This window comes from Platalea leucorodia (genome assembly GCF_965183815.1).
Source record: "Platalea leucorodia genome assembly, chromosome: 5".
NCBI classification, from domain to species: Eukaryota; Metazoa; Chordata; class Aves; order Pelecaniformes; family Threskiornithidae; genus Platalea; species Platalea leucorodia.
This window is the reverse complement of record NC_138827.1, coordinates 66,675,132-66,697,145: the sequence shown is the minus strand read 5'-3', so window position 1 is coordinate 66,697,145 and position 22,014 is coordinate 66,675,132. Positions and strand designations below refer to the sequence as shown.

Genomic DNA, 22,014 nt, shown 5'->3' with positions numbered 1-22,014 from the left:
TCTTGACGTGCTGACGTGTAGGGGGCATTGTGGGCTACTCAAGCATACGCAACATGCATTCATGCAGTCTTTGAACTTGTGTGCATTCATATGCAGATGAGATATACAATTGTCTGCAAATACTATTCAACTTCCATTACTGTACAGTGATACACTATTGACAGAAAGTGAGGGGTGGGTTTATGCTCAAAAGACTGGACCAAGACACAGGAGGTGCAGACTTAATTCTTGCCCCTTTACAAACTGGTTATGTAACCTCAGGCAAGACAGACTGACAGCTTTTCAAAAGCACTCCGTACCCCCCCAGAGCTTTCTGAGGAACTAACAAATGTTCAGATTTTAAGGAAGCTGAAATATTCACCAGTTTTTACAGAGACAAATGACAACTGTAACTACTTGATGCTGAACAGTTAAAATGCAGCTCCCCTCCTTCAGCTACTTATATGAGATGATGTTTGTTGCTGTTGAAAGTTTAGACACAATCCTTCTGCATCACAGTAATTTATTTTGTAGGATATTTGTGGACATAATGCTATCCTCTCCTATCCTTCTCTCGTTTTAAGTATGGAATCTTGTAAGCAAGATGGAATAGGTAGGTCCATTTCCCTGAAGCAGAGAAGTCTGTTGACAGTACGCCTTGCAGAGTTTAAATATTTTATGTTTTATTTAGATGATTATTCATCTTTGGTATAATGAGCCCCAAGTTTAATGACTGTAATGTATCAGAAATAACTAAGAAGTTCAGATTTGCATTTCCTTGTAAAATTATAATTTTCTGCTTTCATATTTCATTTGGATATTTTCACAATACTCTTTTTTTAATGCTTAAACACTAAATTAATTATGATTACACCCAAGACATTTTGATACTCTAATGAGAGTTAATCGGAATTAAGTTATTAATTCTAATTTTAATAAATTAAATGTAGGAAAATGAATTATTTCTTGTAATGCCCTCTTCTATTTAATTCGTTTCTAATTTTCAACATTTTTGTGCTCTGTTTGGAATATCTTAATATATCTCACATAAATTTAAGTATACTTTTTAATAGTGTGCCTTGTATCTCTGTTTACTTGGAAAATCTATATACAATTTTCACTTTGATATTCTTTCATTAATTACTTCTACTGACACAAACCCACGATCATTCTGTAGTATGCTGACTGGATAGAAAAAGAGAAATTGCTAGTATAGCTACAGCAACAAAAATTTGTAGTAGAAGTGCAGTTTATGTCATGAAAATGTGGCTTTGTTAATACTGTACACTAATGATAGCAATATGCAGATATTCAAAAGACATAATTGCACCCAGAGCACTGCTACAGTAGTTACATCAATTAGAAGCAGCATGATTTTGACCTAAAATTCTTGTCCAAAATGCCTGCTCCAGGAAAGTATTATCTGCCATTCCTCAGTGATAAAAAAGTTGAAGGAATAAGAAATTACATAAAGTTGAAAACCTAACTAAACTCTGTTTATTGTACTACAGTGAAGATTAATACTACTATGTACTGCCAAGCAAGGCCTTTTTGCAGGGTATTTATTACTGAGGTTTTTTTTTTTTTTTTTTTTTTCCTACAGTTGCAATACAGGTCCAAGATACGTACTGAATAATTGCGGGGAAAGATCATCCATGAAACTGCACAACAACTCACAATTATTTGTCATCAAAACCCCACAATAATACAAAGTAAGATATGTTTAACAGTATTTTTGGGGAAAGCCGTGCTCATTTATCTTCCAAGTTTCAAATTTAAACTTCATCAAGAATCCTTAATATGTACATGACAATATACAAACTTTTAAAGTCTAAAGTAAACATTAGGACAGTAGCTGTTTCAGCACTAGGAAGCCATCACATCTCTTGGTAAAATAAACTCTCAAGGGTTTAACACGCCATCATGTTATTACATAAAACAGCAGCTCTTCGGCTTAGCGTAAGATCAAAGCTACTGACTCCATAGCATACTACTAGCCAACATAAACACCAGGCTTGCAAAGCAGAACCTCTAATCTGCACAATGGAAAGATATGCATGTGGAAATTTGATATAAGCCAAAAAATAGCCAAGTGACTATAAAGGAGAATATATATATATAATTTACTACAAAGAGACATAGTAAACATTGCTGTCTTGGGCAGTGGCAACTTTTTAGTAGCAGAAAGACACCCCTCAGGGTAGTATCAGTTACATGATGACAACAATCAGTCCATTTTTAAGGCTGCGGTCAGATTCCATTATAAAGTCACACTTTGATCACTTCTGTTCTGGAGAAAGGAAACTGGCCTAAAATCAACAGAATTAACTTAAGGGCAAAAGAGAACTATTTTTCCCTACAGTATGGAAAATAACACAAACATCTGTTCTTAGTTATGGAACATTATGGAAAAAAAGATGACACAAAAGAGAAATTTTGGTTTGCCTCAGCATTTTGTATCCTGGTGACATGAAAATTGCCATGCTACTACATCTAAATGAGCCCTGTATCCCCATATTTGATAATATACTATCAAGATTCTAAATCATCTTTTTGGAAACAAAATTACGTGACCAATATGCTTTCATTTGGAGTGATAGATTCAAGAAAAATATAGGATCACAAACTGATGGCAAAATGCTGACTTCAGTAGGACCAGATTTCACCTCCAGAGCATACTGAAATGTGTGGAGTCTTATCATCAGTGCCTTCAGCAAGACGAAGACTGGGGACATCAGTAAGATTAAAAAAAAACAAAAACAAAAACAAAAAACAAACAAACAACAACAACAAAAAAACCCCAAACCCCAACAATGACAGTAACAACAACACCCCCCCCTCCCCAAGCCACCAACTCCAACCCCCAGACCACCATCAACTTATGCCATACACCAAACCATGCCAAAACCCAGCAAATTTCAAAACAGCAAGTACCAAGAGGACTGGGTATTCTGGAAAGGAGAGAGAGAGAGACAATCAAGATGCTTTTATATTTAAGGGCATCCTTATGAGACTCGTGGCTCCGGGATTTTACTTCCAGAAGAAACAACTCTGCTTGTGTTTTCTTGCAAAGAGGATTATTGCCATAAATCATCCTGAGGGTGTATGTACTAAGAAATACAAGACATTACTAATTCTCTATTAAAAAGTCCTCTCCAATTCATAGAAAAAACGCCAGCTGTCTATATTGCAGGGGTCTTTTAATTTCCAGTTAACTTTTCTAGGATTCTTTTAAATAAGAGAACAGTCAACTAATGAACTACATTTTATCAACAAGCTTTCTTTAATTCTTAAAGATGTCTTATGAATCAAGTAAACAAACAAAATCCCATCTTTTCCCGTCGTTCTTAGTAAGCTCTCCTTTTTCTGATGATCTCGGAAGATTAGTGTCAGAGAAATGATTTTTATGTCTTATAAAGAAGAGAAAACACTATTTTTCATCCATGGTAATTTGCATTCAAAAAACTATGTAGCAGAATACAGCTCACTTGCCCATGGAAAAATAACATCTCTGGTATTGCTTTCCATCAAACTGATTTGATTTTCTGAACATGTCATGCTTCACTCACATAATTACCTTTTGAAATAAATCAGATAAAGTGTTGTCTTTTCCTCCCAACAAATATAAAAGTTATAAGAATGTTATAGAATTGGAAGTGGAACAATATGGACTTTTGAAAAAAAAAAAATCAATGAGTGTTTTTCAATACTTGATTTACGAATTCTTTCTGAGTTTTTAATCATTATTTCACAATGTAGTTACAAGACACAAAATCAATGGGATATTTTAGTTAAAAATCAAAACGTTACAAAAGCCAAATGAGGTACTAGTAGACACATGCTTTCCTCTTAAAAAGAAAAATATTGCAAAACTTAATGAAAATGGTACTTGAGAACTGAGGTGGAAACATCATCTAGATTTAATAATGTTGTTATGTCTGCATATGCCAGCTAACCTCATAAAAGCTGTGCAAATTTATGCCAGGTCTCAATAAAAAAAGCAATGTGGAAACTCCATACCCCTTACACTCCAGTTGCAGAGCAGAGCAATTTTTTGCTTGCTCTGGAAAAATGAATCAAATAACTGACAGTTCTAAATAACAATTTTCTACTGTGATCCAAATGAAAAAAATGGGTAAACTTTTTTTTTTAAAAGCATATGCTGTAGTACCTTACAGCTTCCTGCAAGTATTCGGACAGACCTTAGAGGCCAAGAGCATGGAGGCCGGGGAAGCCCTGTGAGGTCAGAACCCACATTAAACAGGAGCAGAACTGGAGAGCACGCTTGGGCATATATTAGCCTAAATACAAGGAAAGACTTTTTTGGACCAAGAGTCTTTCTAACAAGGCTGAGAACAGACTGCCTTTGGATAGGAATTCCCCATCCCTTTCATCTACTCCAGAAGTTGTTGATGGTGTTGTTTCCATGGTTATCACAATCCTACCACTGTTTTCTTTACTCCAAAATTTTTTTCTGCATAGCGGTACTGACACCTATTCACGAGATATGCTCTTAAGAAAGACAATGAGACACCAAAGATGAAGGAGATTTCTTTTTCTCTTGAAGACCACAAATGAATGGACATTGTTCAGTGCATGAACAGAATTCATAGCTTCAGCTTGCTCTTAAAACAGATGGCACAGTCACCCCAGCAAGCATTCCTCCCTCTCAAAAACTGTAATATGAAAGCCAAGGTGTCTGGCAAGGCTATACAGTTAAATGGTAATACATCCTTTGGTCAAAAATTCAGTTTGAGAGCACACAGAATAAAAACATGTTCACCTGGCAACTAGCAGAACAAGACTCAAATTTCCACTACAAACACTTGCTAACCGCGTGGCACTACCAAGCAAAAGAAAATTGCAAACACAACAGCAGGAAATACCAGTATAGGAAACTGAGTCCTGACCTGTGAAATAATTTTTATTTTTATATTAAAAAATACCAATCATATGAGAACTTTATCCAGAACAGACCACGGTGGAATCCTATTGAAATATCCTCCCCAGTTCAGGCAAGTAATAGCCGATTACTCAGTTTACTCTGAGTTATGCTGATCACCGCATATTCCCTCCTTGTTTTAGCAAACCATTTTCTAAGTTGTTATTTTGGGAAGATGCATTTCCTCTGAACAGATGTCATTAGACTAATTGAAATACTGTTGTAGAACTGCACTGAAGGCATGAGTAAGACTTCTGTTTTTGCTGTGCAAAAGTTCCATTGTTATTCTACCATATTTCCAGAGTATTTGACATTTCAATATATCCAGCAGATAGGATCGTTACTCATTGCCTTTGCTATTGTCCAAAAGAAGCTTGTGCTATTAATTTTAATAGTATTGTAAGCATGCAGCCTGATGTTAAATACCTTTGCACTCAAAATTTCCATCCATTTAGCATCCATTAAAAGGAAACAGAGCATCAAGCAGAAGAGGAACACTGGCTTGCTTTCTAGAAAACCATCAGATAATTCAGAACAAGAATCAACTGGCCATTATTTAAGAAACAGAAATTTTTCATCCGCAAACCAGACATTTACTAAGTATTTCTTCACTATTTCATTTGGCTAATTCACGATTCTGCAGTTTTCAAATGAAAAGCAAGATAGAACGTGCTGTGTTCTAAAGGTAAGAGGACAAAATAACTTCGTATTTTCTTACCTTTGCATTATAGGGAATATAATGCTTTGATAAGGCTTCAGGAGTGTGCATCCATGTTTTGTCTACAGAAAAGCAAAACAAAAGAAGCACTGAATAGGTTATTCAATTGTTAATTTAACTATTACAGTAGCTATCTGGAAAACATCAACAACCCTCCTTTTACTCAGATAAGTATCCATCTGAAGTAGTTCTTGGGGCTGGAGGGAAACACAGTATCTCTCTCAACTTCCCAAACATTCACATGAAAGAATCTGGTTACTTCTCTTGGGCACATTTCCCATTTTAACCAACTTGATTTATCCTAAGAATTCCAACTCCTCCCCCCAAATATATTCATTGGCCTAAGGTTGTTTGCTGTTTCTGCCTCAGGTCAGTATTTTCTGCATCCTGCTTTTGTTTAAAGCACAGACTGCATGTTGTGCTTCTAATAATGCTTTTTTGATTAGTTATGTGTTTTTTTTAACGAATTATCAAGATATTAAAGGGACAAAGGAAATTATTTTGGAAAAATTGTCAGAGCGATAACTGACAGAAGAAAGTCCTAATCCTTCTACAAGAAAATAGAAGCAAGTCAGATTGTGGTAACCGATTCAGAAGTTTAGATCTTCTTTAATCTTTCCTTACATATCCTAAATGAATTTGCATATTTTCCTTTAATGATTTTCACATCACAAGACTGCGCTATTGTCTTACTTTTCCCACTGCATGTTTCATATAGTGACATGATGAGTTCATTATTTGTGAAATACATCTTCCCTCCATCTTTTTAGTGGCCATTTAGAATGTTCTATATAATTTAAGGTGGAATTCCAAACATTAGAATAAACTTCTTTTTATTAGAAGTTTAGAAACCATTTTTTTCAAGTTTTCTCATTTGAAAGCATTTAAGAAAAAAAAAAAAAAAAGTAAGAAGTTCCAAACTACTAAGTTGTATTACCAACCACATGAGAGATTCTGTAACACTGAGTAGTATTTTATACTCCACACATTCAATATGCAGTAGTATTTTTTAACATAAGACTACTCCTGTTTTAATTAGCATGAACTGAAGTCACAAATCTGGAACTTTATTGAATTAAGTAACAGAATAATAGCTTAAAGCAAAACTCTACCCTTGGATATTCAGGCAATTCCCATTGCCCTTAATGGGAATTGCAGTTATAGCAATCACTAAATTTTTGTTAGTTACACCTAAGAACAATAAAATCCTGTTCACTTCAAACTATTCGAGAGCAAAAGCTGTGACATTTATTGATACTAAACTAATAACTAAATATTTTTGAACATACAGAAGCAAGAAAACTGTTAAACAAGATATTCACCAGCCACCACATAACAGGATCAAAAACTGCAAAGCTAGAGAAAATTTTTTTCTTTAAGCAAATTTCATTCTAGATAATAGTAATGTTCAGCTCCATTATTGAAGACTGATATTATCACTTTTTAATTGAGGAAGCATGATTCGTCCATTCAGCTGCACCCAGGAGTACGATTATGCACTGAGGTGGCTCTTCCTTTCAATTGTAGCTTGTGACTGGAATACGAGAACAGAGAATCACATTTATTTCCCAGAAAGAAAAGACCTGAAGCCTGATCTCCATTTTGAGTTCACTATCAAAAGCTGATGTTACCCACAAGTAATAAATAACAATCAGTGTGAATTAGGAATGTTGCCTGACAACCCAAAAGATAACCGTAAGCACTCTATTTCAAGTCAGCACGCTGCTGAAGGCCAGACGAGCAAACTGGTGATGGGGCTTGACTGCAAATCCCAGACACAGAAGAAGCTGGCGCATAAGGCAGGACTGCTCTCTGTCCCATCATACTTACCGCAGCAGAGTGAAGACCTGCGCAGTGCAAATTTCAACTCCGAACCATGCATTCACATTGATAATGTCAATGTTTTACTTACCCATTTCTTACACATCAACTGTTTACTAGCTTCAGCAGGATACTGGAGTATTTATAAATACATAGAGGAAAATCTAATAAAAATGCTCCAAAATAAAACATTGAATCTCTTAAAAAACAACAACAAAAAAACCCCAAACCAAACAGTCTTCCACTCATTTCAGTGCCTAGTACTATCATAAAAAAGCAATAGGGCTGTGGCTTCTAAAGCAATTTTACAGGCAGAAAATTAACTACACAGGTACCAGTAAAACTAACTATTCCTTGCAAATGTTTCCATTCTTCCCATCCCCAAGCAGGGCAAGTTCAGATCTGAAAAAAAGGGATTTAATTTGGGAGTGAAGTTTGAAACGCTAGTGTTAATTGAGCAGCTAGTAATCTTTCCAATATTATAATTAGGTACAAAGCTTACCTTAAAGATTTTTTGTGAAGTCATCCACTTGCCTACCAACCTCAAACTGTAATGCTATAGGGATTCCAGCAAGGAAAAACACTGCTAGGAAAGTGTTTCCATAATGTTGGTATCCCTAGTTACGGGAAGATATGGAAATATGGATGGGTACTCTCAGCTCAAAAGGAAATCAGTAACTTAGCAGGGTACCAAAGAGATGCCTGGATTCTACAAGTCTTGTGCCATTGATTAAAACAGTGAGTCAACAAGCAGCATTTCCAACATCCAGATGTAGATCCACAGACACTGTGACATAGGTATTAAAGTTTTCCATTGACATTGGAAGCCCATTTGCTAGAGGCAGGTAATAATTACAGTGGTGGCACTTTTGAAAGAACTCTTACTGCTAAACAAAATCAGTATGAGGCAAAATTCACATTGATAGCAAAGACATGCAAAAAAATCATGCAAGCTGTTATGGGGAAGTTTGTTACCAGCATTTCCTTCTGAATTGTAAGCTCTGATTTTGGACTTATGCGACTCTCAGCAGCTGTTTGAAATACTGCTTAGAGTTAGTTTGATTTCACAGCAGTTGAGAAATACCAAATTTCAGACATTTTGCATCCAATAAACCAGAAAACCATGAAAAAAAAAAAAAATCTATAAACCAGGTATTCATTTAAATACCTGATGTAGATGGGGCTTGTGGTTTGCATGATCCCTCACTTTTAAAATTAATTTTAAATGGGTTTTCACAGCTTAGTACTTAATTATTCATTCTGAAGCAACAAGCAAAAAATGAAATCCTACAATGACAATTAGAGTTCATATTATTATTTTATTAGTTATACAGCAGCAAGAGTTCTAGACAGTTTGCAGATAAATAAAACAGTAAGTCCTAAAGAAAGGACCAAAAGCCTAGATAAAACTAAAACTGACAACTGCATGCATCTAACATAACAGTAGTAAGAAGTGAAGAGACTTGTGCTATCAAACTGGGTGAAAACTACAGTTATTTTAGAGCTTGTCTGAAGTACTTAATCTAGGTTACCTTAGCATTTACATTAAAGTTTAAATAAGTGCCTAGTTATTTTTTGAGAATTATGAGTTTCAGCCATCCAGAGTCCATTAAAACCTAAGCAGAGTTTAGCTTGAATGAGGTATAAGAGATTCTAAGAGGTAAAAGCCTAAGTATGTGGTGGTTCTGCCAAACATACTGGCACTGCGTGGGAGAAAAGATGGGAAAGAGGATCACCGTTCAGAATTCAAGGGCACAGGACAAGCCACAGCCCTGCTTAAAGAGAGTGAGTAATCCTGTAGCCTCTACACAACACCTCTTCACGTGCATGGCATGCTAACTGTGCAGCACAGGCTTTGAGGGAGCCCCTGCAGCAGCAGCACAGCATCCCATCTAGTTTTTAAGAGAATTTGACTTGGGTGAGAGCTTGTCAGGTTTTGCTCCCTGCCAGCATACACTAGTCTGCTAACAGCAGGGGGAAAACTGCATAAAATTAACACTTAAAGACCCAGGGTTTGACAGAGAGAATTGCAAGGGTGGAGGCAGGGGACTGGGCACCTTCATGGTCAGAGGATTAAACTGTGCTCAGAATCGAGACTTCAATCCTTTCTTGTCCCCCTTGAATCACGCCAGCCCCTTTCCATTATAAAGGAATGATGCCCTTACAATCTGCATTTCACATCAAATGCTTGGTCATCACACAATCTGGGAGCACCTGTGTGAGCTATTTCAGAGGCCTCAGCGGCTCTGAGACAAATTCTGACAAATCACATGCTGAAGTCAATAGACTCGGGGACTTCATAAAGTACCCAGAACAACTGTGCTGTACTTAGCGAAGGATGACACGAGGTTAGATAACAGCACAGCGAACCATTTATCTACCAAAAGGGAAAGCAATAACAGTGCCAAGAAATTGTTCTCCCTTTGAGATTAATTTCTCCACACATTACTGCCCACAGATATTACAGAATGGATTTAGCAGAGAGGCACTGATGAACTATTTTTTCTAAATGGCAAAACAATGCTCAACAGTGCAAGTTTAGTTAACTGCTTCCCTAAACCCCACTTTCATTATTAACTTATACATGCCAAGAGTGGCTCTACTTAACTATGTTTCCAAAGCATGAGACCTACTGGCCATTCCATTTAATACAATGAACAGAGAAACACCCTGATTTTAACTTTTTTTTTTTTTTTTAGTGCCTCAGTGAAAATGCAGTCATTTCTAGAAGGGAAAAACTAAAGCCTTTATTCTTTACTGAATCAAAATCTCTTTGACATCAATGGATGTTTTCCTTGCTAACAGAAGAGAAGAAATCTTGGAATTGTCTTTTCTTCCTGCTTTACAAAACTTGCTACAAAAAGAAAGATCTTACATGACAATCAGCCTAGTAACTGTCTCCTGAAGAAGAGAGCATCCCACGAGGTCAGTGCTACATCTAGGTATTAATGCCTCAGGGAACAAATAGCTTATTTGCTTCAGTGTGTGTATATACGTATCTATATCTTTCATTTTTCCTAGATTATCTATTTTTGTATAAATAAAGAAAACCTTCACAATGGCACATACAAGAATTGTCACCCTGTTAAATCATTATCCTGCACTGCAACAGAAACAGGCAGGTTGTCACAAACCTCACTTACGCTAGTCAGAAAACAAGGTAGAATCTGTCTTCTTGACTACTGCAGGCAACGAATGAGCTGATATGCTGAGCCACAAGACTTAGTGTTTGTTACCAGAGTTTTCATCTGAATGCAATACCTAAACATTATTAGCAGACATAAATCTACCCACATTCTTCTATAATTCAGCTATAGTATTTGTTCCAACCACCTTCTAGAGGAATGACTGTGTACAATCTGTGTGTCTAATAGCAGTAATTTATTAAAGTTATTACCAGGTTACTATGATTCAGCAATTGAAATCGTAAGTCAGATTCTGCCCTAAGCACATATAGGCAAATACCCATCAATAATAATAATTACTGTGTTATTTCTTTTTCTTTTTTTTCAAACATAAAATGTTCTTTGGAGGCATATTTATTCTTTGCCAGGACAACAAAGCTGTATCTCCCTAGAACACAGTGAGCTTTGCAGAATGCTTCGCCTTTCTGTGTCCTTCTCTCATTATATTTAGGACCTTCTGAATGGTTTTAAACAGCTGATTACTAAAATAGCAAAATGATATCATAGAATGCTGGGTTGGCATAGTTACAAAATGAAAAAAAGTCTAGTATTTGCATTTCCTCCAATAGTAACACTCACTGCATAACCTACGCATTTTATATATTTTTAAGATATGGATGCTAGTATGTCAGTTTTGACAAGAAAGGAAAATAGGATCAAAAAAAGGTATTAGTGCAACTAACCAGTGATTAGCAAATCTTTGCTTTTGCACTTCTAATTTGTTGATGTTAAGAACTTTTAACAAGTTCAGCTTCCTACATCAAAGGAAAAAGGAAGAAAAAAAAATTCTGAGCTATTTAGCCTGTACCTCTTATGTCTTCTTGCCACAAGAAGAGCTACACTGTGTCTTTGATAAACGCTTCTAGTTGAAGTTGAAAAAGATTACTGGTATAGCATAATTTATTTTAAGCGATCACATTTTCAGAAGTTTTCACTAAGAAGTATGTACAGATCAAATCTTCAACTCTACCTTTCACTTTTAGAGTCAGTGTTCAGTCAACTATTCCAGTACAACTATAAATCCATTTGGAAAAGTATCAATTAAGCTTGTCAAAAATTGTTAAAAAAGCCAGTGTTTGAAGAATTTCAAACTGTTAAAGTAAGAACGTTACGTGTTTCACTTTGCTAGGGCAAAACAAAGGAACAGAAATGGGAATCTCAATACAGTTAAAATAGAATTTTAATTTTCTAATTTAGGAAGATTAAAATAATGTGATCGAAAAGTTTAATTGGAACTTTTTTTTTTTAAATGCCAATAAACTGGAAAGAGAAAAGAAAGGAGTGGCAGCAACCGTTCAGAACAACTACAATATGCAAGGAGAGCTACACTGTGTCTTTTGTAGCGTCCTCTTGCTTGTGTACCTGAGGTACATCCTTTTACGTGCTTAAAGGACTTGATTTCACAAAATAGTATTTTCCTGAGTGACATATTTTGGATGTTCTTTGCAATTTTCCAACAGCTTTATAAGACGAAGTCCTATAACACAAAGTAGTCATTGTGATTCCTATCAAGGTATGGTTGGTACACATCCAAATTTATTTCACACAGAATAATACATTTTGTCTTTAATGAGACATTCATCCAGTTAACTAGCAGTGTACCTATGTAACTCAAGCATTTAGGCTGTAACTTGGGGAAGTTACTTGCAATAATACACTTGGACAAGAACTCTACATCATACGCTAGTAGCAACTTACATCAAGAATTTTTTAGCTTGTAGATCTCAAAATATATGCTTGCCAAACTGTTGTGTGAATCATTTAACGTTCTGTAAATTAGGCTCTATAAGTTTTAATAGGGTAGAAACCAAAAAGCTTAAGAGTCCTTCAATGCTGTTCCCATTCTAAAGTCAGTATTTAGTGCTTTATGGTTAAGCAGTGCACATATGTTCTTGAAAGGAGCTCCTTAGGTTTTGCAGAAGCAACAAATAGTTATTGTGGCAAATATAATTGTTAACTTGCCTAGAATATTCTTTAAACCAGGAGATAGATAAGATTATTTCTGCAATACCTTTCCGAAGATAAGGCAGATAAAATTGCCAACAGGAAATTATTCTTCTATTCTCATGTTAACAGAAAGAAAAGAAAAATTAGACTTATCTGTGGAGACCCAACATGAATCTTATTGAGAAAGTTTCCAAAGTGTACTCCTCGGTATGCTTTGCATCCTCTAAAGCAGCTATGCATCCTCTAAAGACATATTGTAATCATTTCTTCCCTAAACAATTAGATCGGTTCCTTCTGCTTTCAGACTATAAATACAACCGCAGTTGCATACAAATGCACGCAAACACACACATGCTGCAGGACTGGCCACTTCCTTGTCCCACCAACAGAAGACGATTTGGTCCTTGCCATATTAAGGTAGTAACCCTTCAACTCCCCTTGTTGGCATACTTGAAAGGGTACCTCCATAGCCTAATGAGAACAATATAATAGTACAAACGATACTTAAAAAAACATATTCAGTAACCAATCCAAAAAAGGGACTTTGTCACTGAATATTGGTTTTCCACATGACCCCATGTTTCGAAGCCCAAGGAGCAGTATTTGGAACACACAAAACCTCTTTGTGGAGGTATTACAAAAATGTTAAGATAACTGATTTTTGTGTCAAGTGAGCTAACTGAATACAGAAAGATTTGGTATACAAAAAAAAGCACCCTTTTTTCCTCCAAAACTTTGCTCTTGAAAAATTTCTTATTTAAAAAAAAATCCTACAAACATCCATCAGCAGCTTTTTTGGGGTGGGGGCAGAGGAGGAGATTTAGACCTAGTTTTGTTTATTTCCTGGACAGTAATGAGTGCTTTTATGAAAGCACAAAGTGCAATCACAAGAATATCTGAAAACCACAATGAGGAAGATTGTGACTACTTATATGCCTTTAAAGTATATAAGTATTTACTCTTTATGTTTTTTATCATTATTTTTAATGTGGAAGTGCAGCACACAATAGGCCATTTGTTTAAATCACTGATGAGAAATACATTCTGACAGAATGAAAGTATTTGCTTTAGGACTATACTTATCCCCTTCGCCCTTTTGGGGCTTCACTTGTTGTCTACTCATTCAGAGAAAGAAATATAAAATAAAACATTTGTCATCTCTGGAATGCAGCATAAGTTTACAATGAAAATAAAAATCATATTATAGCCAGTCCATTCACATGAAGGAGCATCCTATAACCTTTGATTACATTTTTTTATATGTCAGACCCTGCCCATTAAATGCATCTGTCTACACTTTCATAAATGAGACTCATAAAAAGCCATTGTACAAAAAGTTATTGCTGAAACTTATTATTTATGACAGGCTATTACTTCAATATATTCCATTTAGTATTATGAATACCATCTACATCCCATGAGCTGATAACGTGGCACCAATTACCAACCTTATGAACTGCTATCATATGGAAAAAAAACATCAGAAAATTCAGATTCCTGCATACAACAGCAGCTTTGGCATTGTATTTTGTGTCACATGTAAACTAAGGCTGACATTCATTCTGGGATGAAGGAGGACCACTGGGGTGTAATAAAGAATAAAGTAAATTCAGCTGTGATTTACACCCTCCACAACCTCACTGAAGTCCACTGGATTTCACACATTGTAATTCAGTACTAAATTTAGCCCAAAGTAGACACACGTACCTACATTTTTAGCACTACATTGAAACACTCAAAAAGTTTCACTCTCTTACTGCCAGAAGGTTTGGATTACAGTCATTTCATATTTAGAAATGCCTCTGTCTAGGAGGAACAGTAGTTTTCTTTCACATTTCTGATGAGGCAAAAGCCAACAAATACTAGTTAATTTTTGTTTACTTATACACACCAGTTCTTAAACTAATCGCTTTGAATGGAAGGCCACAGGATCAATAAAATGTGCCAAACTCATCTGGGCGAGGCACCTCCATTCACTAAAAAAAATAACCACACCATAAACCCTATAATTAATGCTTTCTGTTTTATGTATGCGCATTACCTGTACACACAATCACATATAAATTAAGGACAAACAGGTAATTCAGTTTAGATACCAATACACTAATAATGAGAAAAATTTACACAAAAGCATAGCATATAGAAAGATCTCTTACAGGAGAATTACATTAATATTCCTACACTACTTAAAAGACAGACTGAAATTATCAAGACGCAAACATATTTCAAGATTAAACAGACTTCGATCTGCACTACAGACTTTTCATACTACAACATTTCAAAGTGAGCATGCTACCACGCCTGACTTTAAAGGAAAAATTAAGAGGACTCTTCAGAAACCATGACCCAAACGTGGATCACATACAAAAGCAAGCTCCTGATCCTGTGACAGATGCATAAATGTTTTCACAAGCTTTGTCATAATAACAAAACAGCAAGAACATATATAACATTGTTCTTGAATTTGTTTTTGTGGGAGAAGGAAATAGATCCTTAAAAAAAAGGATAATCTATAAAAACTACTTCAACAGAATATTGCACCCCTTGATCAATGGAAAACAGAATATATATTTTTGTACGGTTTGTACAGTCATATAATATTGCTACAACACAGTATTTTCTCCATAGCATACGTAACTGCTAGTCCAACCAACTTCTACTGAAGTCAACAAAAAGGTTATTTTATTTTGAACAGATAGTACTTTTTTCACATTAAAACATGCAACTTCAGCAGGTGCTGGTATCAGCTTTAAACTGAAAATTATCTTTTCTTTGTCATTATTATTTCATAAAGTTTGTTTCCTGTCATACAAGCTCATGGCTAATTGATGAGAATAGATATTACAACTTGGGACTGCAAAAAGATTCCATTTATTTAGGATTGCTTGTGCAAGTACTTCCTGACACAAGCGGAATTTGCTTAAACTTCACGTTTTCTTGTATTTTTCATTGTCATTATTAGGATGAAAGATGAACAGCTTAATTTTATTCATATTCAATTGGAGATTTAAGCACATCAATTAAGCCTTCAATTAAAATTACTATCAGCCAATAAAAATAAATACAACTGAAATACAAACGTAAAATGTCCAGGTTAGAAGTTCTGGTTTGTGCAAAATCTCTGGGAGTCAAACAGGCAATGACTGTACCAGCTGTTTTTAAGGTCAGAGCACTCAGCACACACCTTGTCAGTGGAAGCGGCTGTTTCGTTCTCAAATCATGGCCCCCAAAAATAAAGTTGCACTGAGTACTTGCACTTAAAAGGGAAGTTCTGCTGTTTGAATCAGGTGATGGAGTAAGAACCGAGCTTTTCAGTGAGTACCGCACAGTCTGAGTCATTCTAGTCATCAGCTTACCTGACTCAAGAAGATAAGGAGCTATGGCATTAGTTACTACGTTCTGTATATGCTTTGTATTGAAAGGCTGGTATAGACTGATCGTAGCAATGAGAATTAGAGGACACTTATTCTGTAAGCCTGCACAGTTCAGATAACCTTTGGCTACTGTGAAAGTACCACTTACATCTGTTTAAATTCCCCTAACAATCCTATATATATATATATATATTTGAGACTGTTTGTGCAGCTCCAAGGTAACAGACTGATGCAAACTTTTAATTAGCACAAACCCTAGCAGCACAGCCACCAGGAGACTAATTTGGATTCAGAGAGAAGTGCTAGGAAAGTCACAGCACTCACGTACTTAACTCCTTAAAATATCCACACCCTTGTGAAAAAAAGACATCCACAAACAACCCCAGCAAACACAGGCATGGAAATTGTGTATCTGAGGTCTGGGAGTAGAAGCAGGAAATACAATAAAGGAAGTTCAGCAATTGAATCCGCTTGAACCTGCTCTTAAATGAAGTTATTAGACGTGAACATGGACACAGCCAAGCTTTTCTGAACTTCAACTGGCATGAAAAATATGTAATTTTCACTTATTCTTGACAACTGTTTAATTGAAATTTGTGTTTTTCCTAGGATATGAGAATGGAAATGTTGTGTGCATTACCATGAGTAAAATAAATGGATGTCAGTATTTAATTCTTCTGGTTGCTCAAGTTGTGAATAATTTTTAAGAATCCACAATAATTGCACTTAATTGTGCCTGACAGCTTCTTTTATGATACTTTTTTCTTGTTGGGGTAAAGAGAATAGCACACAAAAATCAACCGAACAACAAAGCAAATGCCCTTGAATACACTGAAATTCCAAGAATTCAGGTGAGGTCAGTAAGCATTTTCTTACAAAGAAGTAGTGAAAACAGAAAGGAATGAATCCAGACCCCTCAAATCATCCCAGATACCTGAGGATACAACTTCACAATTTGACCATAAAGGCAAGATGCGGACACAGGCAAAGGCAATGAGAATTAGTGAAAGAGCATTTGGTGCAAGTCAAAACACTGAGGAAATATCTCATAAAAGATAACTGGTCTGTTTCTGAAACATGGCAAGCCAAGTTTCAAATATTATCAGAAGTCATAAGAGAAAAGGAAAAAATTATATGGTCAGCTACACAAAACAAAAATCTACAAAACCCAAGCTTCTTTCCCAGCTGTGATAAATCAATCCACAATTAAAGAATATTGAAACAGTCTCTCAAATTGTTTGGAAGAAGCTAGGCAACACTATTAAGCAGATCTCAGATTAAGCAGGTAGGTACAGATCTCGATAGAGGTGTTACAAATATCTACCCAAGAAAATACATCAGTGCTTAAGAGGAGCATGGGCTATGGATTTTAGCTTATTTCCTCAGCATCCATCATGCTACTGGGGTATCAAATGATCTTTCATCAGGTTTTGTAACCTTTGTGAATAAGTGTATCTTCCTTTTGCAATCAAGCTACATCTGCTGATATTCTGGACTACTTATGTTATTTGATTCATCTGGCTTTAACAAATAAATGAACTAGACATGGAAGAATGCAATGATGCTATCATTTTGTGTTGGCAGAAGGTATGGCAGATTCCTTTTATTTCCAGCTTTGATATTGATACCAAAGCAGGAATTCTTGCTACATAAACAAAACATTTAAACGTACTCTAGTTGAGTTTACACCTAGTTATTAAAGCAGGGGCGCTAGCTCAGTGTGTATCACACTTAAGGATCTTTAGAAGAAAACATGAAAAATAATGAAATTAGACCTACTGAGTATTTTTTACATTACAAATCAATGGGGAAAATAGCAACAAAGCAGTCAGCAAAAAAAGCTGCATCTCTAATGCTCCGTCTAAAAACTTATGTTTCATCATAAACAGACCATGAAAAGAGAAAAAGCAAGCCAGAAGAGCAGCATACATAACTGAATATTTATTGGTTTGATATTCTTTTGGAAAGCATACCATTTCAGATTGCTACAAATTCAGAATAGCTTCTTAAAGCTAAGAGATATTCTGCTGCATGAGATATTTCAAGTATATTAAACACAGTTTTCTAAAATAGCTTCTCCAAGAATAAGAACCCAATGAATACATATAATAAATACAGAAGTCACTAACTCTTTAGAAGTTCTAAAACCCTCCAGCACATTCTTTGGTGTGGGCAGAGGGGGGGGAAAAAAAGTGTGTGTATTTTATATATACACACTCCCCCTCAATAAAGAAAATATTATGAAATTCAACATAAGCCTTACAATCCAGAAAGCTCTATCTCTATCAATTGAGAATGCTTTGCTCTGTACATCTTATAGAAGGCTGCCCGTTTCTACCTAGTTAATTAGGTGCAATTATTCATAAGTAGTTCCTTGTATAATTCTTGATAGTCTAAAGAATTTATACAGGATATTTATGTCTCCCGTGGAACATAAACTAAGTTACTTACCTTTCTTCCTGCTAAAAGCACGATTCATGTTGAAAAATCTATCTGGTCAACGATGTTTCAGGGTTTGGGTTTTTTTTCCCCCCACTTTAACCTGCAGAACACCACACATAAGAAAACAGAAAAGTCCATTACTATATTTGAAGTTAGCCCACTGTCTTCATATTAAAGACAATGCAAATGGTTTTAAGAATTCTGAAATAATTCAGAGAAATAAAAGGGAGATGTGCTTTGCTAAGGAAGAAATTACAGAATTGAGAAGATTTATGTTCGAATGCCCAGTGGAACTTAATACAGAAAGACATTTTAAAGCTTTCTGTGAAGCTCTTCTCACTGAGATTTCAGAGACACAGAGCAGATGGTGTTATACGGACAAATACTACACATAAATAGGTTGGAAAGAAAGCTTGAAAATGAATGCTGACTACAAGTCTCCATAAAAACATTCAGTTCACTTTTGCACTGCCCTGTTTTGTGTCATTTAGGCTGTCAGATTATTTCAAGCTATGCTTTCATCTTCACTTGGGCTTGACACTGAAAAAGCAAAAAATTTAAAAAAAATCACAGTCTAAAGACTCCTCTTCACCCATGGACTCAATACCGAAAAAATTGCCTTCTGTCAGTGCAATTTCCATGTAGACAGTTGATATTTTTCAGATTAGAACATGTGGGTAATTACAGCTAAAACACATCTCCGTTTTATTTTCAAATAGTCACTGATGTGGTAGGACTTCTCTTCCATACAGTCCTGTGAGAATGAAGGAATAATCCCTGTTTACCTAAACCACAGTGTAGTACCCTAGACGTGCAACCAACCAACATTTGCTCTTTAAAGTACATGTACCAGATCATTTGTGTTTTACAGATTTTACTGAGTATTTAGGAAGGGAGGATGCAATGAAATAAGCAAAGGTAGCAGGATATACTTTCCGTGTAGTTATCTTGATACAAAGTCAAGAAACAATGCATTTGGTACACTACACAGTAGTTCTTGACAGCAAAACTGCAGAAGCCTTACATACACCCACAACCATTCCCACTGGCCGCCTTCCCTATCAGCAGTGTTGCACAGAAAGCTGTGGATACACGGCGGTCAGCAAAGCCAGCAAACACCTGTAAGGGCTCTGAAGTCCTACAAATGATTTCAGCAGCAGCAGTGGAATGGGCAATGGCGTTACTGGAGTAATTCCAGTAAGTAATAGCTCACCCCTGAGGGAGTTTCACCAAAAGCTGCTAACATGCAAGTAGTTGTCTTTGCGGAGAAGGCACAGAGTAGGGCTTTCAACAGTGTACATGATGACAATCAATTCAGTTTAAATCAAGTAACAAGCCATGAAGAACATCAGAATTTCAGCTTTTCAAGCAAACGACAAATGTGTTTAGCTTAGAGGTTTACTTTCACAGGGAACACAGGCAGCCTAGTATATATGCTTAGGATATATAAGCAATGGCAGAACTTTGTTCAGGATATTCACCTTGTTCATGAACCATTACAGTCAGTGAAGAAAGCAGTTTTGAGTAAAAAGAGTATGCTTTCCCTCTTATATACCTCTGGCAGTTGTCTTCCACAGCACTAGACCAATCACTTCAGTTCTCCTCCATGATGGGAGGAGATAGCATCTCCTTTTTCAGACCCCCCCCCCCTTTTTTTTTTTTTAAATTGTGTATTCCTGATCTCATCCAAGAGTCTATAAGTAACGTATCTGAGATGGCTTACTGAGTATAGGATTTCCTAAATAAAGACTATGCACGCACATCGTGAGGCTGTCAGCTGGCCATATTTCTAGAGATCACCATTCAAGTATTTTGTTTAAAACAGAGCGTAACTAAGTACTTTAACTGTTATACCTGACAGGAGCATTAACTATTACAAGGTTGCATATATTTGCCCAGCAAATGTCCTAAGATGCAATTAAGTTCTTAATTGTTGCTTTTTTTTTTTTTTTCAAAAATTGGGAAATATAATATGTTTTTTCCTTATGAACAAGGACATATTACCATTAAAGTAATCTATACCAATAAAAGCCAAAATTTATTGATTACTTACCTAAAAATGGACAGTATTTTGCCAAAATTCATAATTTCAATTCCAACAAAACATCAATAGCAGAAAATGTGGAAATAGCTTAGGCAACAACTGCTATTAAAACACTTAATCAGTGTACTTCCACTTATCACAGAAAATGTTATTAAACAGGGAAAGAAACACAATTAGCTACATGTAACTGCTTTTAAAATTCCCTCAAATTCTAATATGAACAACTTCATCAACCTCTCAGATGCAGAAAAAGCAGATGGTTAAATGCCCCATAAAATTTTGCTATTAAAAAAACCCAAACAAACACCACAGGGCTGATTTCAAATTCCTCAGTTGGGTTTGGGGCAAGAGGGTGATATCAGACTGTCATAAGCAGCACTGGTAAGGTTTTGAACAGGAGAAGAGCAAAGTTATGGTTAGATGTATCTGTGATATCTTTGCCTACAATATTCAAACAGATAAACAAAGAAAACTATTAGGAGCAAGCAAGCTGTTCTCTGATCACAGATGCTAGACAGGTTTTCTGGTAGAATATGATTTTGTTTCTGACAATGCTCAACACACAAAGCCACTGGAAGAAACTGAGTGGCAAAACAGTCTGTTAAAAGCTTGTAATGAAGTCAAAAAGAAGGTAAGTCAGAAAATCCCGTTATGGTACAGGGAGCCCTGTGCAGAAAGGGAGAGTCCTTCCTCTGAAACCACTTGTTTAGAAAGGGTAAAGCGGTTGTAACAATCCGAGGCATTAAGGAACAGGAATGTGGACCAAACAATTTCATTACTCATCACTTAGGAAGACACACCTATGTAAAGAATGTTTCTCCACCTTACTCCTAGGAGTTCTCTTTAGCTTTGTTCAGAAACCAAACCCTACTAGGAAATACAAACCTGCATATGATTTCACAAGATGACTAATTGACAAAATATGAAAAGTTCTGACAGGTACAAACTAGGGAAATTTTAGGTTATATCAGGTTATTTCTTTTGGGGCACAGGGAAAAGAGAGACAGAAAGAAAAGGGAGAGAAAAGGCTTAGAAAATAATTTTATTAAACTCACAATAATAAAAATATAAGTAACAACCAAACATCCTGGGCAGGGGACACATGTGACGTTGTCAGTCTGAACAGCAACACGGGCATGTGGCATGGGAAGTTGAGTATTTAAGCTGCCATATCAAACTTTAAACAGTAACAGTGGAAAGCAAACACCTTCATCTCCTTTTCCCTTTGTCTTCACTGTTATTAACCCCTTACTTTTCATGGCAAGGTGCTTCTCACAGTGAGGAGGAAACTGCAAAATGGCAGGGGGTGCAAGGAAACTAGTGGATTTGGTGACTGCAGTGTTTGCAGGCTGTTGGACTGGTGAGTGCAAGGGTTGTAAAATTTGAAGCTCAAATTGTCACCTCCGTAATTACTTTTTAACACTAGCAATAATGGTTGCTGTCTTCTATGCTTTATGCAGCAAAGGAAGCCGAACAAAGGAAGAAGCGTGGCAGCCTTCCAGCCTCCAGCACAAGCAACCGCAGCCCTCCCCGGCTGCTGAAACACCACCGAAGCTTCCACA

The 22,014-nt window shown here is 36.1% G+C and overlaps 1 protein-coding gene across 2 annotated transcripts in view; it reads right to left on the bottom strand.

Moving 5' to 3' along the window:
- The window catches only part of GULP1 (GULP PTB domain containing engulfment adaptor 1), a 157,598-nt gene that overhangs the window by 64,910 nt on the left and 70,674 nt on the right, over positions 1-22,014 (bottom strand). For both annotated transcript variants that reach the window (XM_082312126.1, XM_082312125.1), the window contains exons 3-4: positions 18,418-18,508; positions 5,640-5,701 (exon numbers count right to left, since the gene is read on the bottom strand). In XM_082312126.1, coding sequence (XP_082168252.1) covers positions 5,640-5,701; positions 18,418-18,445 — 90 coding nt within the window. In that variant the 5' untranslated portion in view covers positions 18,446-18,508. The remainder of the gene's footprint in view (positions 1-5,639; positions 5,702-18,417; positions 18,509-22,014) is intronic.